Source organism: Sarcophilus harrisii, chromosome 6 (genome assembly GCF_902635505.1).
Source record: "Sarcophilus harrisii chromosome 6, mSarHar1.11, whole genome shotgun sequence".
In the NCBI taxonomy this organism is placed as follows: Eukaryota; Metazoa; Chordata; class Mammalia; order Dasyuromorphia; family Dasyuridae; genus Sarcophilus; species Sarcophilus harrisii.
In genome coordinates this window covers 147,564,597-147,578,417 of record NC_045431.1, presented here as the reverse complement: position 1 = coordinate 147,578,417, position 13,821 = coordinate 147,564,597, and the positions used below count along the sequence as shown (strand labels likewise).

At 32.5% G+C, this 13,821-nt stretch overlaps 1 protein-coding gene across 1 annotated transcript in view; it reads right to left on the bottom strand.

Annotated features, from left to right (window-relative positions):
• The window catches only part of BANK1 (B cell scaffold protein with ankyrin repeats 1), a 185,468-nt gene that overhangs the window by 63,711 nt on the left and 107,936 nt on the right, over positions 1–13,821 (bottom strand). Inside the window, exon 4 of the mRNA XM_031943850.1 lies at positions 9,296–9,434. Coding sequence (XP_031799710.1) covers positions 9,296–9,434 — 139 coding nt within the window. The remainder of the gene's footprint in view (positions 1–9,295; positions 9,435–13,821) is intronic.

The window sequence follows — 13,821 nt, the reverse complement described above, 5'->3', positions numbered from 1 at the left end:
TGCTGAGGCAATTGAGATTAAGTGACTTGCCCGGCATCACATAGCTTGGAAGTATTAAGTGTCTAAGGCCAGATTTGAACTCAGGTCCTCCTGACTTCAGGACTGGGGCTCTATCCACTGTTCATCAGGTGTTTAAAAAAATAAATAAAATGCCATGACTCCTATTTTCAAGAAATAAAGAACTTAATGGGAATGGGGAGAAGAAATATCATAATTGATTCATGTAAGCAAATATAACTACATTAAAGCTAAACATGTAATCATAAGCAGGGCATGGAAGCAACAAGTTAATCTTTGAAAACTTTGAAGAATCAATTGAATAGCTTTTATTAAGCACCTACTATGGATTAGGCACTATGCTTTTGAAGGTTAAAGACATTTTTTTCCCCAAGACTAGAAAGAATGCATTATAAATATGGAGATAGTTGGTAAGGCTAGTTTTCTTGGTGGAAGTGGAGTTTTTGAATTATTATAATATGACAAGATGGTATTTGTGAAAGAAAAAATAAAATAGGAACCAGGATTGACCCAGAAAATTACCAATTTATTTCTACCTCAACTCTTCAACCCAAAATATTTTCTTAGGACACATAGTATATACAAATAGCCCAACATTATAGATCTTGTCACTAGGAAAGTTGGGGAAAATATTATGAGTAAACTTTAAGATATAAATATGATTGTAAAATAAAACACAATGGTAATGGTCTTTCACAACAACATCCTCATTGAAATTATTTCTTTATGTTGGAATGTTTTAATCTATTCAGTGGTTATCATAAAATTAAGAGCCAATTTGTGGCAATTCCATAATGTCAAGAATTATATAACCAGGCAAAGTATGCCAAATAGTAGTACTTTAGAGAAATACAATTAGTGCTATTGTTATGGTCATAGAGAATAGAAGTTTCTAAAATGGAGGAAGTAAAAGATGAGACAACTGAGGAAGTAATTATCCTTAATGTTTCTCAGTTTCTTCATCTGCAAAATGGGGAGGAAATGAATGAGACAGTCTTCAAAATTTCCTTCAAGCTCTAAATTAAAGTGTATGATCTTATTTCCCAGGAAATCTCATACACTCCAAGGGAAGGAAGCTAATAGAGAAGGCATAGAAAAAAAAATGGATTGAAATTCAGAAATCTTGGCTTTTAGTATCTCCAAATTACTTTAATTTGCTGGACTTCAATTTTTTTTCAACTATAAAATCAGGGAATTAGATGATCTCTAAGTTTCATTTTAAATATAACACTTTATGATTGTATGAGGGAGAAATCATCTCACAACAATCGTATTTTTTCTATCTCCACAATTTTTGGTCTGTCCCTGCACACTGAAAATGACCTGATAAGAAATTAAGCATTGAGAATTTAATTCAAAGAAATCCTCAGGTAATTGGACATTTTATTTTTTAATCTCTAAAAAAGTGATATATTTATTTTCATAATAAGCAAAATTAAAAAGTAGTTTTAAGCTCTTTGGAATTGCCATTGTCTGAGAAGTTGCTTTCTTTTGGGGGTGGGGGAGAAGCAATTATATAGCCCAGTCCCATCTGGTGAACATTAATCTCTTTGCCTTTGGTTTCTATGGGAACCAATGTGGATCTGTTCTGTTTAGATACTTGGTTTTTGTATGTTCATTCTGAAATGAAACTATGTGGCTTCAAAAATGTGAGTCATACCTCAAAAAGTAGCATGAGTTTGTTCTTTATTAGGTATGCCTCCTCCAAATTATGAAATTCAGAAAAAATTTTTACAGCTAAATAAAATTGTTTTTTGAAAGAAATCAACAGAATCTCTGCATATTTTTAACATAAAATGTGACTTGCCTGAGAATGTTTCTTATAGTCTATTCAATCTAATTGAGCAAAAATTTATATAGCATATATGTACTATGTGCAAGGCATTTTGCTGTGCATATAAAGACAAAAACCACAGAAATCTTTCTTCTTTAGGAGCTTATACTCTGCCATGTAAAACTCATACACAGCTAATTGAATACAAGGTCATCTGAGGAAGGAGAAAGAATTAACAATTTGGGGATTAAGAAAAGGCTTCAAGAGATTAGCAATAAGGATTCTGAAGGCAGATGAGGAAAGAATGCATTCTAAGCAGAAAGGATGAATGTATAAATGGATGGAAGTAGGAAATGGAATGATCTCATAATGCAATTTATCTAGAGCACTAAGTATAAAGGAGAGGAAAGTGAAAGTTGAAAAGGCAGATTGTATTACATTGTGAATGGACATAAAAACTGCGTGTTATATTTTATCCTTGAGACAAAAGAGATCGATTGGAGGCTAAAAAGAGGAATGGCAAGATCAGAACTGTTCCTTAGGAAGATAAGTTTTATGAATTGGAAAAAAAATCATTTGGAAAAATAAAAAGTGAAGAATATCAAGTCAATAATGAAAAAGTATATAAAGGAAAAATGTGATTCTAGACAAGTCTAAAATCTTTCACCATTTACCAAGATAAAGTTAAAATGGAAATATGGCCTAGATATAGAGATTTTTCAAGAAATTTAGAAGAACTTAGAGTATGTTACTTATGAGACTTATGAATAAACAAGAGATGGAGAGCACAAGGAGGTGTAAAATGAATAATTTTGTAATTTAAATTTTTTTAATTTAAAAAGTTTTTGTACAAATAAAACATATATAATTTTAGATAAGGGTCTCATATCAAATATATAGAAAGATCTTTCATTCCCCAACTGATAAATGGTCAAATGATATGAACTGTTGCTTTCCAATGAAGAGATCAAAACAATTTATAGACATATGAAAAAAAATGATCTACATCATTATTTATCAGAAAAGTGCAATTTAAAACAACCTTGAGATACATTTTACACCTGCCAGACTGGCTATATTGTTAGAAGGGGAAAGGGATAAATGCTGGGGAGGATGTGGAAAAGTTGGGACACTAATTCATTATTGATAGAATGATGAAGTGATCCAACCATTTTGGAGGTAATATAAAATTATACTCAAAGAGTTTTTAAGCTGCCTGTATCCTCTGACCCAGAAATACCACTAATTGGTCTATTTCCAAAGATAATTAGAGAAAAAGGAAAGGAATCTCTATATTCTAAAATGATTATAGCAGTCCTATTTGTGGTTTCAAAAACTAGAAATTACAGGGATGCCCATCAATTGAGGATGACTAAACAAGTTATGATAGATGATAATGGAAGACTACTGTGCTATAAGAAATGATGAATTCAACGATTTTAGAGAAAAAAAAAACATTGAAAGACTTGCACTAAATAATGAAAAGTAAAATAAGCAGAACTAAGAGAACATTGTATAGTGTAATATTGTAAATGTAATTATAAAAAGCAGTATTATTTTAATAATGACTTTGAATGAATGTTATTTTAGCTATTATAAATATCCAAATTAACTATAAAAGACATATAAAAAAGAAATTATCAACATCCAGAGAAAGAAGCAAATAGTAGAAATATATATAGAATAATTGTACATATGTGTGTACATACACATAAATATATACAACAAAAATATATCTAAACGTGTGTATACTTTACACACATGTATACACATATACAATATATAAATATGTATATACATATACATGAATATGTATATACATACATGTGTGTATAGAGATAGATAGATATACTTATCTATGTCTAGTAGTAGCCATCCTAGGGTGAGGGGGGAGAAGGAAAGGGAAAAGGGGAAAAATTTACTTGATAATTTTGTTGTATATTTGAAATGAATAGCCATTTGTGCATACTAGAATTGTAGCTTCTTTTTTAATAATCTTTTTTATTGTACTATGTTAGAAACATATTTGTTTTGTTCCATAAATTAAAAAAAAAACATAGGAAAAGTGCATATGTAGAAGGGGTGGTGATGACTAATATCAACATTTAAAAAAAACTGTGAGGTCAAAGGTATGAAGATTGAAGAAAACATCATTAAATTTAGCAGTCAAGAAAATACTGATAACTTTGTGAAGAGCAATTTTATTTGAATGTTGGGGTTAGAAATCTAACTAAAAGAGATTCAAAAGTGAATGTTCAGTGAAAACATAAAAATAGGCAATCTTTTCTGGGGTTGGTTTTGGGGGGGTTGGTTTTGAGGAATATTTTGTTTTTAGGATGGTGGAGGCTCAGCCATTCTTGTAGACATTCAGGGAAGAACTAATAGAAAGGAAGAACTGAGGAGAGAATTGGAACTCAAATTTACAAAACAAAATTTAAAAAAATTAAAAAAATATAAACAAATAAAACAAAAATATTAAAAATGGTTTTACATGTATTTGGGTGAAAATAAAATATTAAAGAAATAAAAAGAAAAAAAGCATCAAAAACGCAAGAGATATATACACAAGCAATGAAGATGTAAAATATGTTTTCAGAAACAAAAAGAAGAGCCAGAGGAATACTCAAAATGAGGTAGAGAAGGAAGGAGTACCTGCTTTGGAAAGAAAATTATTTTTATAGATTTGAAAAACTCTAATCAATTGAAACTTTTTAAAAATTGTGTAATATATCACTTCAAATGTCAGAATATCTCAACAAATTAACATAAGATTACTCTGGACAACATAAATTATACTTCTTGGCTCTTACTGAAAACAACAAGAGCTAGTCAAATAACTATTATAGCAGGGTCCCTTCCTCACACTTTTCTCCACACTTCAACACACTGCCTTTCTTATTCCTTCTTCCTTTGCTCTGACCGCCAGAGATGAAAGGATAGGAACATAGATATTGAGTTAGAAGGGATCTGAAAAATTATCTCCTCCAACCCTCTTAATTTAACAAAAGAAGAAACCAAGACTCAAAGGAATGAGGTCACTTGAAGATCATATAGTTAGTGATTCACTGAGTAGCTATTTGAATCTCTTTCTGGATGACAGTAAATTTGATTTGTTAGAGAATAAGTCCTTACTCATGAAATTCAAGCAATAAATATATATCTAATACACCATGCTAAACCCTGAGGGAGATAATATTTTCCTTGAAAGCACATCCTCCTTCTAATAAGCTTTTTGCTGTATAGTCTCTGTATAGAGTTCGCTCCTGTCCAGTTCACCTATCTCAAACTCACATTAATAGAAACATGGCTTTCCTAAGACATCATCAGGTTCCTTTCAACATTTTCATTAGGAAGCTATTTATTTCTTCCAATCTCTTGAATTTCACATAGTCAGAGGGCTGGGAAAGTCCTATTCTGCTAATTAATTTTTTGGCATCATATCTTTATCACTGTCTCTCACTGACATCTTATCACCTGGGGGCTATGCAATCTTTTTTCCATCTTGTTCATTACTGCCATCTATAGACATATATAGAAGATGGGAGCACAGGCACATAACAGTACACAATTTTAGCATTGTCTTATAAGGATTTTATTACCAGCACTAAAGCTCAGCATGACCTGAAGCTGTCCCATCCCCCCAAAAGAGGATAATACCCTAGTGCTTGTAGTGGATGGAATGACAATGGCTAGATGATTGTAGCTAAAAGGAAAAGACAGATTAATTTTGCCAGAGGATGCTTCATCTGTAGTGCAAGAGTCAGTTGCTAGGAAGTACAAGCCTTGAAATGCTCTGTAGAAAAGTTCCTTGCAGGAAGCAAAAAGCTGATTTTAGGAAAAGATTATCTCCCTCAGGGTTTAACATGGTATATTAGATATATATTTATTGCTTAAATTTAATGAGTAAGGATTTATTCTCCAACAAATCAAGTTTACTGTCAATTCAGTCATGATATCTAACAGCATATTGCTCAGAGAAAGATGCCTTATCCAGTTGTTTAAGACTTTATTGGTTCAAGAATTTTGAGGTACAACTAAGGGAATAGAAACACACAGTTCAGACAGAGTTACATACAGTCTCTCAAGGGAGAAAGTAGATTCAAGGAATGAGATCCCTTGCAGCACAGAATGAAACCAGCTTACAACTAGCACTGTTGGAATCTTTACTAAAGTGTTAAGACATTTCTTTACAAAGTGTTAAAGACATTGGAGTTAATTTAATCTTAAGAGTTATTTTCGGCCAGAACTTGAAACAAGATACTAAGTGGAACTGACTGAACAATGCTTGTGTTCACACCTTTAGAGAGCTCAAGTATCTAAGTACTCAATGGAGTTCACACGAGAGTTCAGGGCTAGTATGAGAGCTGAATTCACACCTCCCTTAGGACCAGAGAGCACTCTGGGAAATAACCCAGAATCCCTCTCCCTCCAGAAGGCGGAGTTAACCTTTGGGAGATCACATAAATGAAGGAAGCTCTTGGAGCAAGAGAGGAATTTCTCTGGAACATCAACAGCGCTCTGAGACAGAACACTCTGGAAGAAAAGACTACTTGCCACAGACTGGAGATTGAGAAGCCACGATTCAGAGATGGCTGGAGGCTGAAGAAAGCAGAGGCAGAAGCCAAGGACAAAGCTACAAGATCTCTTGGAGCCAGGCAGAGAGATAGGCCTCAACTAACTGGGCTGAATTTGGAAGGAGAAATAAACGTTTGCATTTTTAGCAGCTGGCTGCAATTATTGGAGCAATTTATTTATTTCAACTGAGACTAAGGCTGCCCCCTCCAAGAAAACCTCCACATAGCACTATTAGTAGGGATAAAGGTGTGGAGAAGAGTAGATTCTGGGAACTTAGATGAGTAACCTATCCATAAGTGACACTATAGCCAAGTGAGAACATTTGGGTTCTATACAATGAGGAAAATGTCAGGTCTCACAGTATCAGCTTTTGTGAGTTACTTTTGCCATAGTGTATACTATATATGTGCCTCATTACCACTGTACAGTAAGTTTGATTCTGCTCTTCCCATGTATATGGTCCTCAAAGAGGACCTCTAAAACTTAACAACTATCCTCATGGGACCCAACATATGAATTTGAGTGCAAGGTGAGGAAATATTCAGAGTGTCTGTGACAAAAGGAGCTACATAACTTAAACAATCTACATCAATGTTACAATGCTGTTTGACAGTCCTTCTACTCTCTCCTTGCTATATACAAACCTCATTCCTCATAGTTTTTTCAAAATCTTTTCTCATGTCCTTCCTCCAACTTCACCCACATAATTAGTACTTATAACAGATGACTAAGCTTCTTATTTCACCAAGACTTTGGAGACCAAACAACTTGAACTCTTTCAGACCGCCCATTTCACTTTGCAAATGTCTCAGCATTATCACCATTTTCTCCTACCACTCTCTGGCTACCTTTGATGGTTCCTCATTCTCCTTCAGATCCCCTAATGTGGGTGTTCTTTATCCCTTTTCTTTTTTTATTCACTCCCTTGAGATTTCAACCACCATTCTTAAGTAGATAACACCCGGATCTCCCTTGCAAAACTTCTTGAGAGCAAAAACATTTTTGTTTTTGTCTTTATATGCTCAATGGGATCAAAGTGCTTGACATATGGTAGGAATTTAATAAATGTTTATTGAATTAAATTTAATTTCTTTCAACAGTGAAGTCTCTTCTAGATGTTAGACCCATATTTCCACGTATAGCTATAAAAAGTGGCAGAAAATGGATTATGGATACAATTGGATACCCCCTACATTTATGGGACTATAGGTCAAGGAGGAGTCTTAGAAAAAATGATAAATGTGATAAGGGGAAAGCCAAAAGCCAGGCAAGAAGAAACTGTCAAAAAAAAAAAAAGATGGAAGAAATAGTTATAAGAGTGGAGAGGGATCCCAAATTATTATAAATAGAATATATAGATATAGATATATAGATGCTATCTATCTATCTATCTATATGATCCATGAAGATCCTATAATTTTCCTCCTAGTATGCAAAAATGTCAATCCTAAAATCAGAAAATGTGAACTGGTATCTGTAAGTTTGGGATTTGAAAAACATGTTGTTTTTTTTTTAATTTTTTTCTCTCTAATATTGCACCATTCTCCTCCATGAACATGAGTGCCAAAGTTGGGTTTCTAGATCCAATATATATATTTCATCTAGAAATATTATTTTAACCCACTAGCTCATTAATCTCACCTAGTATTCTTACTAATACTCAGAATCTAGTTTCAATTATTATTTCTATGCTGATGAGTTTTAGATTTAATTATATAGTCCTAATCTCTCTCTATGTCTCTATCTCTATCTCTCTCAAATCTTAAAATTTTAGTACTTTCTGGAATTTAAAATTACCTGAAGCAGACTCTACCTTCTGTACCAATTTCATAAGATGTCAGTAAATGGCATATTACAAATGTAGCACAGAATCAATATCTAGAGAACTTGCAAAGTGTTTGTAAACCTTAAATTTTTCTATGTGGTTTGTTTTTTCTCCCTCTTAATATTTCATATAAAACTACTATTATTATCATTTCAATTATCAAATATCTATGCTTTTTCTCTCTCCCATCTCCTTTTATTTGCTGATAAGAAAAAAAGAAAAGAGAGGGAAGAAAAGAGGGAAAAGGAAAGAAAGAGAAAAAAGGAAGAAAAAAGGAAAGAAGCAAGGAAAGGACAAAAGAAATGAAAAAAGAAAAATGGAACTCTGTCATGAAATGGGCAATGCTCCTTATAAATCTTCTGGTATCATGGTTGATCATTTTAGTTGATCAAAGTTATAAAGTTTTCAAATATAATTTAGTGTTTAAGATAACTTCACAGACTGAAAATCTAATTAAGCATAAATTTATAAGAGACCATTTATGAGTTAATATTTTAGATTTTGGTATTAGTCCAAATATTTGGTAGCATTCCATCTAGAGTTTTATTTGATTTATTTTGCTGTAGGCAAAGTCAGATAATATAATGATTTTCTTCACTTATACAATATGGAAATCAGGAGTAAACTACAGTTGGAATTGAATCCAAATTCAAGCCAAGGAAAAAGTTGTCAACTATGATTAAAATATATCCACTGAAAAACAGAATAGTATATATCAGTTCTTAAAGAGAATCCATATATCCTACTAATCCTAATATTGCAATAAATTCAATAATTTAAACCTGACATTTAATGGCTGAGCTACATTAAAAGCACTAAATCAAGAAGGATCTATTTAATGTCATTGGAGATGTTGGCTGTCATTTCACCACACAAGCACAAAATAGTGCAATCCAATTTTCCATAAATGACAAGACTTTGTGTTTTCAAATCAATATTAGTAACAGCCTTTGTAGGTACAATTCAAATACAGGAAACACCTGGAAGAACTTTTTGAGGTTATGGAGAGAAGTGAAACTATACAAAATCACTGAAAAGAAAATTAGGTTTAAGGTTTATTATTCATTATGCTTCCCCCAACTCAAAACAAACCCGGCTCTTACCTAAAGCTTTCATACACCTGACTGTCTTGCTCCAAAGAGGTGGCTGTGTTCTAATACACTTGCTTTCTGTAGCAAATTCTATTTCAATATTGTCACCAATTATTTCATCTTTCAAAAGAATGAATATGTCACCAGGATCCTGTAAAATAATAATAAAAAAAAGGTATGTCCCAATTAATCTTTGGCCAGATTTCACATAGATCAATTATAGAAATTATTGGTAAAAATGGTTATTGACAATGATCAGAAAAGCTCTTTCAATGAGTACTCTTTGTTATCTTACCTAGAACATTTCAATATAGGTACACTGGTAAAGAGCAGTATTTACATTCCTCAGAATATGGGATCAAAAGAAATAAAGTTACATAGAAATATAATAAGCTGTGAAGCCCTACAGAAACAAATTATCATTAAATATATTAACTGTCTTCATGTCTTGAAGTAGTTGTGGATCAAGCAGTTATGTCTATATATTTTTCAACCTTTTAAGTCATTAACTTAATAACAATGAATAAAGAAAATAATCAAACATATACAATAAGAAGAAATTCTAACTAAAGCCTTTACATTATATAAAATAAAAACAAATATATGAACAAATAAATAAAAATATTTTAATCTCACTTTTAAAGAATGAGATTTTAAAAATTTTGATGTTATAGAGGTATATATGTATATGTATGCATATGTACACATACATTTGTATATGTGTAGGTACATTATGTATGTGCATACATGTGCATGACTATGGTTGGCATGTTTTACTTTATTGTTATATGCATATATATATATATATATATATATACACAAACATGAAGATGTGTATATATATATATATATATATATATATGTATATATTTTGCCAGAACTTGTCAAAGAAGACTTGAACTCAGGTGTTCTTGACTCTAACTCTACTATATTAAGCTGCTTTTTAGTATGTTGTCCCTTTTTCTATTTAATTTTTAAATGAACACATTTCAGCACAATATAGTGGTAAGAAGTAAAATAATTACATTAGGGAAGGTTTTTTTTTTAATAATGTGGGAATTCTATAAAATTACATTTGCTTTTATTTATAATCACTTATGAATGAAGAGCATGATCCTTGGCACAGTCTTACTTTTCCTTCCTCTTTCTTTGATCTTGTGACTTTCTCTTTTACTTTTATTCTGTCTCAGATCATTCAGGTGACTCAGAAAAGTTGATGGCTAACAAATTTTCCTCATCTTTCACCTCTTGTTATCATTCTCCTTCCATCTTCTCCACTCACAGAAATCTAAATCTACCACGAAGACATTAAATGCCTGGCCATTCTCTCTGTATTGAATACATTCTTTATACTTGGACCAGGACAAGGAGTAAGTCAACATCACTACTTTCCATTCTCCTTTCCAAATCTTTTCTCTACTGATATAACTCAACAACCTGTTTTCCTTTTCAGTTTAGTATGTCCAGATTTATAACTTTATCCAGATCCTTCTGGCAATTATCTGTAGCCCTTTATTTTCTTTTCTTTCTCAGTGAGTTCCATTCCTATCTTATAATCTTGCTCTTCACTTCAACTGCTACTCTTATCCTAGGGAACTTCAATATGTAAGCTGACCACCCCTTAAACACAATGGCCTCCTAATTCTTCAATATCCTAACTCCCTTCTGAACTAATCATTCACTCTACCTCAGCACCACAAAGCCAAAATTTCATTATCATTCCCAGGCATTCCAGATTCAGAATTGGGGATTTTTTTTTGTCTCAGCACAACCTTTTATTTTTGTATCCCTCCTTGGTTTCCTTGTGCTCTTCCTAAGCCTATTATTCATCCTCACCAATGATCACTTAATATTCTCCTGAGTACTTACTCTGGTTTCATTTTCCTCCTTTCTCAATTCTTACTCTATGTTAACCAATTGAACTTTTCACTTGAATATGTTTGTAATCTTTAATCCTTTGTCTACTTGTTTTATTGATCTTCATACCTTACCAAACCTCTACCCTGTATTAATACATTTATCTGTCACCCTTTCTCCCACTTATGCTGCTGAACTGTGCTGAATGAAATCACATGACCGTGTTCACTTGATTTACTACAATTTTATATTTTAACAGTAACTGTGCATTTGATTCAGATGGTATCTAGATCAACCAATCAACATATCTATCAATCATGTATCTATAATATGTATATCTATACATGTATCTATCCATTTATCTGCCATCTATCTACAATCTATCATCTATCTCCCTATCTAGCCCAATTTGCTCTCCTGGGTGCCACTTATGCATTATCAATTATCTTTAGTCATTTCTTAATAGATGTCAAATTTACATTCAACCACAATATGCTCATCAATCAATCAACAAATATTTATTAAGTATTGTTATGTGCCAGGTACTGTGTTAATCACTTAGGAGACAAAGGGGGAAAAAAAAGTTTCTGTTCTCAAGAGCCTTAGATTCTAAAGAGACATAATGTGGGGCGAGGAAAGAAAGTTACATGAAACCATTATGATATATTTAAAAGGAAGAACAAGTCATATATAAAAAATTTGCAGTTTCATGTGAAATTATTCCCCCCTCCCCCTCATTCTACTATATTATGGAAATGCTTATTTTATTTCTCAAATTCAGAATAAGTAATTTTTAAAAAATGTGAGTATAAATAGAAAAGATACAGAGTAAACAGGAGGCAACCTTAGAAGAGAAGGCACTCACAAGGTACCAGAAGGAAGGACCAGAAAGACTTCCTGTGGAATGTAGCAATTGAGCTGAGTCTTGAATGGAGCCAGGGATTCTATAAAGCAGATGAGGAGAGAGGATTTTGGGTGTTGGGGACAGCCACAGGCCTTCCAAAGAAAAAGAAGAGGAAAACAAAGCGCTATATATAAAAAACAAGTCCAAAAGAAAACACATATTTTATCTCTAAATATATCCTTCTTTCTAACTTCTGTTTTTCTGTTGAGGGTCTCATCAACTCTACTGTCATTCAGGTTCACAACTTCTGAATTATTTACAGCTCTTAATTTTTTCTAACCCATGACTATATCCCATACTTATAATCAGATCTCAAATATTTTCTATTCTATTTCTACATTATCTTTCACATTTGTCTCTTTCTGTCTTCTCATGTAATCATCATCCTAAATATCCAAGTTACAAAGACCAGACTATTGTAACAGCATGTTAATAGATTTTCCTGCTTCAAGTCTCTTCCCCCCTAATCAGTCTTACATCTAGTTGCTAAGGATATTACTAAAGCATAGTTCTGAACTTGTCATTCTGATCTAAAAGTTCTAGGAACTTTAATTTTCACAAGTACGCAATACACATTTTCCACAGTCTTTTACAATCTGGCTCTGGCCTTCTGTTCTAGACGTCTTGCATATTATTTGCTTTCACAATTTCTACATTCAAGACAAATCATTCTACTTGTTTTTCCTTAAGCATAACATTCCAATTCCTATTTCCATGCTTTTTACTATCTTTCTCCAATGCCTAAAACTCACAATTTTTACTCTACTGATTAGGAGGATCCCTAGTTCTTTTTAAAATACTGCTTAAAAATTAACTTCTTACTGAGGCCTTTTATGATCTGCAACAACCCACTCAAACTCATAAGACTAAGTCCTTTGCAAATTACTTTTCAATTACTTTGCATGTATTTACATAACAATCTAGTGGTGCTGATAACCAAGGTAAACCAAGATATTAATTCTCCCCTAAGCCTGGAACTGATCAGAATCCTCTTGTTTTGCTAGGATCAGTGTTCCCTAAAAGTTGCATTATTCTTTAGAGACAGGGTTGTTTCTTTTGCAAGCCACTTAGTCTCCTCTATCTTCAAGAAATTGTCTTTTTTTTTAAATACTGTAAGCCAGGAGGCTACTCCCTACATTGACTTTTAGGCCCAGGGGAAAATCTTCTTCCCCACTCCCTAACTACCTTTGAATTTCATTTTCTATAGTCTCATATTTTAGATAAATCTGGCCCTGAGATTTGTTCTCTCTCTCCTGCTAATACACAATAATTTTAGTTAAATGTGTAGTTCATGAAACTCTAATCAGATTTTTATTTCAATAAGTATGTCTTAATCATATGCAAAATGTTTTAAAAGTATTTTTAAAATTTTGTAATAGAAATCATCTTCCCACCTCTTGTCTCTTCTCCCTTCTTGAGAAGGTAAGCAATTTTATATTGATTATCATATGAAACATAATTCCATATTAATCATGCCACAAAAGAAAACACAGACAAAAAATAGAACCAGAAAAAAATAAAGCAAGTAAAAAAATGTTTTCTGAATTCTGCATTTAAAATTCATCAACTCTTTTTCTGGAGGTTGATAGAATTTTTCATTTTCAGTCTTTTGGAATTGTCTTGAACTAAAGTAGCTACCTTTCACAGTATGGTGTAACAGTGTACAATGTTCATCAGGTTTTGCTCACTTCACTTTGCATGGGTTCATATAAGTCTTCTCAGGTTTTTTTGAAAACATCTGTTCATCAGTTCTCATACAATTATATGCCACAACTTG